Below are 5,126 nucleotides of genomic sequence, written 5' to 3'. Positions count from 1 at the left end.
CATATTAAAAAGATCATACACCATGACCAAGTGGGCTTTATCCCAGGGATGCAAGGATTCTTCAATACCCACAAATCAATCAATGTAATACACCACATTAACAAATTGAAAAATAAAAACCATATGATTATCTCAATAGATGCAGAGAAAGCCTTTGACAAAATTCAACATCCATTTATGATAAAAACTTTCCAGAAAGCAGGAATAGAAGGAACATACCTCAACATAATAAAAGCCATATATGACAAACGCACAACAAACATTATCCTCAATGGTGAAAAATTGAAAGCATTTCCTCTAAAGTCAGGAACAAGACAAGGGTGTCCACTTTCACCATTACCATTCAACATAATTTTGGAAGTTTTGGCCACAGCAATCAGAGCAGAAAAAGAAATAAAAGGAATCCAAATTGAAAAAGAAGAAGTAAAACTCTCACTGTTTGCAGATGACATGATCCTCTACATAGAAAACCCTAAAGACTCCACAAGAAAATTATTAACTGATCAATGAATATAGTAAAGTTGCAGGATATAAAATCAACACACAGAAATCCCTTGCATTCCTATACACTAATAATGAGAAAACAGAAAGAGAAATTAAGGAAACAATTCCATTCACCATTGCAATGGAAAGAATAAAATACTTAGGAATATATCTACCTAAAGAAACTAAAGACCTATATATAGAAAACTATAAAACACTGGTGAAAGAAATCAAAGAGGACACTAATAGATGGAGAAATATACCATGTTCATGGATTGGAAGAATCGATATAGTGAAAATGAGTATACTACCCAAAGCAATTTATAGATTCAATGCAATCCCTATCAAGCTACCAACAGTATTCTTCACAGAGCTAGAACAAATAATTTCACAATTTGTATGGAAATACAAAAAACCTCAAATAGCCAAAGCGATCTTGAGAAAGAAGAATGGAACTGGAGGAATCAACCTACCTGACTTCAGGCTCTACTACAAAGCCACAGTCATCAAGACAGTATGGTACTGGCACAAAGACAGAAATATAGATCAATGGAACAAAATAGAAAGCCCAGAGATAAATCCACGCACATATGGACACCTTATCTTTGACAAAGGAGGCAAGAATATACAATGGATTAAAGACAATCTCTTTAACAAGTGGTACTGGGAAAACTGGTCAACCACTTGTAAAAGAATGAAACTAGAGCACTTTCTAACACCATACACAAAAATAAACTCAAAATGGATTAAAGATCTAAACGTAAGATCAGAACTATAAAACTTCTAGAGGAGAACATAGGCAAAACACTCTCCAATATACAACACAGCAGGATCCTCTGCCTTTTCTAAGTCCAGCTTGTACATCTGAAAGTTCTAAGTTCATGTACTGTTGAAACCTAGCTTGAAGGATTTTGAAAATTACCTTGCTAGGATGTGAAATGAGAGCAATTGTATGGTGGTTTGAACATTCTTTGGAATTGCTTTTCTTGGGTTTATGTCTATGTATTGCTGATTCATTTTGCTGTACAGTAGAAATGAACACAAGATTGTAAAGCAACTATACTCCATAAAATTAATTTTTAAAAATATTAAAGCATCAAGTCATAAGTCCTTGAACAGAAAATAAAAAGAAGTCCATATATACCTAGGTGAGACCTGAAACCAAAAGTAAAGAAATTTTTACTGTTTTTGTTTGAGCTCAACTGAGAAAATAATTTGCCCTTTGCTCTCTGACTGAGTAAATAGAAAAGCCAACAAGGACAGCTGCAAGGCATTTCAAATGATACTGGAAAAGATTCTATCACTTGAGTTGTTGTGAAAATATATCTAGATGACCAGTCAAGGCCTAAATGAGTGGGCTGGGAGCTAAAGCACAAAACATACAAATGATTTCTTTACAGTCAATCCACACAGACTCTCTGTAGAAAGTAATTTTCATCAAGGACACCATACAACCTTTAGTTATTTGAATGTCTGCCAATCCCCCACATTTAAATAAGTTCAAAGAATCTGGCATGCATAAAGTGACTATGTCAGCAACACTTGGATGAAAACTTAAATGTTTAAATGCTTAAGGAAATGGATGACTTTTTTCTGCAAATTTTCTTCTCACAGTATTTTAAAATAATTTTGATTCAAAAGAAGTAAAAAGAAAATTTTCCCTCCAGTTCAGTTGCATAAATATTTGTTGGGATTAGAATTGCTACTTTAAACAGAGATATGTTCTTAGAGCACCTCAGTATAAAAGATACCTGGGAAAACTCTTCATTTATTAAGAATAGTTTCATACTCAATGAACAAAGCTAGCCAAATAGTAAAATAAGACAAGCTAAATACTAGTAAAGTTGTTCATACTGAGCATTATAGAATGCCAGAAAAAATCACTTATAATCTTAGACTAAATTTTACAATATAATGAAAATTATACTAGGAGAGATGATATTGATAACAAAGCTCCCTTTCCTGCCATTGACCTTCATTCAAGTCAGATTTAAACAAATACTATGTCTTTTACTAGAAATTGGGCTTCCCGGGTGGCTCAGTGGTAAAGAATCCACCTGTGAATGCAGGAGACACAGGTTCAATACCTGGGTCAGGAAGATCCCCTGGAGAAGGAAATGGCAACCCACTCCAGTATTCTTGCCCGAAAAATCCCATGGACAGAGGAGACTGGTGGGCTACAGTCCATGAGGTCACAAATAGTTGGACATGAGTGAGTGACTGAGCATGCAAAGAACTACTTTAACACAAAACAGAGTAATGGAAGAGTGAAGGCAGTTTCCTATGTTTGGCTTAGGACATTCTTGTTCCATTTATTCTAAACTGCCCTTTTATTTCTATTTTTTAAAAAGCTACATATATCATTTATGGTACTTAGCCAGTTTGGGTCCTATTTGAATTGTGAAGGCTTCACAGAAAGCATTTAGTAATAAAAGGCAAGTTGGTTAATAGCAAAGTGACATCTTTCTGCTTTGTGAGAGACTCTATAATAGGAGGATTCTCAGGTCTGTTTTTTTTTTTTTTCCTGTAATGAAACAAAGCTGTATCCTCCCAGATGGGGTTTTCTTCATCTTTCCATTCTCAAATACATCCATCCTTATTTACCTGTGAATCCAGCAAATACAGTAAGCCCCCTACATATGGGTCTTCAAATTGTGAACTTTCAAAGATGCAAATGTGCTTTCACATGTCCCGTCACATTAGTTCATGTGTCTGGCATGCATTGCCACTGCATGCATCCTCTGCAAGTCATTGTACTTTTGTGTACTTTACTTACAGTACTGTATACAGTACAGTAGTAGACGAGTATTTTTACTTCAAGTCCAGGATGTCCAGAAGCAAGTGTAAAAGCAGTGGTGAAGTAGCTGGTACTTCTAAGAAGTGCCAGGCAATGGAAAGAAAAGTGAAAATAATTGAGAGAGTGTAGCAAGGCAAACGGAGAAGGCAATGGCACCCCACTCCAGTACTCTTGCCTGGAAAATCCCATGGATGGAGGAGCCTGGTAGGCTGCAGTCCATGGGGTCGCTAGAGTCAGACACGACTGAGCGACTTCACTTTCAATTTTCACTTTCATGCATTGGAGAAGGAAATGGCAACCTACTCCAGTGTTCTTGCCTGAAGAATCCCAGGGATGGGAGCCTGGTGGGCTGCTGTCTATGGTGTCGAACAGAGTCAGACATGACTGATGCAACTTAGCAGCAGCAGTAGCAGCGAGGCAAAAAGATAGTAGACATCACTCATTCTTATAACATGAATTATTCAATCATTGGCACTGTTCTAAAGAGCAAGGACAATATCATGGAACATGTGAAGTCTGCTATGTCAATAATGTTGACAATAATATCGAAACAGCATGGAAAAGTGATGGAGAAGATGGAGAGACTTCTCAGTGTATGGATGCAGGATCAGCATCTAGTCCCGATTTACTTAATGTTTCAAGAGAAAGCTAAAAGCCTTTACAAAGACTTGAAGAAGAGACACAGTGAAGAATCAGAGGGTGCACCTTTTAATGTCAGTTGTGGTTGGTTTCATTGGTTCAAGGCTAGAGCCAACCTTTACAATGGAAAAGTAAGTGGTGAGGCAGCAAGTACAGAAATGGTAGCTGCCCGGGAATTTCCTGAAATGCTTCAAGAAATTATTGATGAAGGCACGTATTTACCATAGCAGTTTTTTAATGTGGATGAGACAGGACTGAACTGGAAGAGGATGCCAGACCGAAGTTACATCAATAAGGAGGAAAAGCTGATGCCAGGCTAAAGCGGCAAAGGATAAGTAAACTCTGGTGGCAATTCTTCTGGTGATAAAGAGCCAATCCTCTCTTAGTTTATCATCCAGAAAAACCAAGAGCCCTTAAAAATACAACCAGGGGCTCTCTTTCTGTTGTGTGGAATATTAGACCCAAAGCCTGGTTACACAGGCCATCTTTCAGTACTGGTTTTTCCACCACTTTACTCCAGAGGTAGAGAAATATTGCTTAAAGAGGGACATCCCATTCAACATTCTGCTGCTGCTCAACAATAGTCTGGACCACCCTCCATTCATGGATGACTTTCATCCCAATGCCAAAGTATGGTATCTGCCACCAAATATTATGTCGATCATCCAGCTTATGAACCAGGGAGTTATAGCAATTTTCAAGAAATATTATTCACATTACACTTTTTGTCAGGCAATAAAGGTGAGTGACAAATCAGGAACAAACTTGCAACAGTTTTGGAAGGGCTGTAACATATACCAGTCCATAAAAAACATTGACTTTGCTTAGTGTGACGTTATAGTTGTCACCATGAATGGGATTTGGAAGAATCTTTACCCACAGTTTGTTCATGATTTTCATGGATTTGAGAAGGTGGATGAAGAGTCCAAGACTCACTAGGAGTCAGTCTCTTAGTGACCCTTAGGAAAAAACTGGAACTAGATCTGCAAGAGGATGATCTCATTGACCTCCTTGCTGTGCAAAATGCTGCTGCTGCTGCTACTGCTAAGTCGCTTCAGTCGTGTCCAACTCTGTGCAACCCCATAGACAGCAGCCCACCAGGCTCCTCCGTCCCTGGGATTCTCCAGGCAAGAACACTGGAGTGGGTTGCCATTTCCTTCTCCATTGTGTGAAAGTGAAAAGTGAAAGTGAAGTCTCTCAGTTGCAA

General features: G+C 37.9%; 1 protein-coding gene across 1 annotated transcript; it reads left to right on the top strand.

Annotated features, from left to right (window-relative positions):
• The first annotated feature begins 3,732 nt into the window (after nucleotides 1-3,732).
• LOC139183029 (tigger transposable element-derived protein 1-like) lies at nucleotides 3,733-4,146 on the top strand. The gene has a single exon (XM_070788756.1). The coding sequence runs from the start codon at nucleotides 3,733-3,735 to the stop codon at nucleotides 4,144-4,146; it is 414 nt and encodes a 137-aa protein (XP_070644857.1).
• Nucleotides 4,147-5,126: the final 980 nt, after the last annotated feature.

The sequence above is a fragment of the Bos indicus genome, chromosome 5, assembly GCF_029378745.1.
Source record: "Bos indicus isolate NIAB-ARS_2022 breed Sahiwal x Tharparkar chromosome 5, NIAB-ARS_B.indTharparkar_mat_pri_1.0, whole genome shotgun sequence".
Lineage (NCBI taxonomy): Eukaryota > Metazoa > Chordata > Mammalia > Artiodactyla > Bovidae > Bos > Bos indicus.
Note: the sequence above shows the minus strand (reverse complement) of the source record. Positions and strands in the feature narration are given on the sequence as shown.

What these genes read in the sequence shown, in the direction of transcription:
- LOC139183029 (XM_070788756.1), top strand. Translation starts at nt 3,733, where the DNA reads ATGAATTATTCAATCATTGGCACTGTTCTAAAGAGCAAGGACAATATC.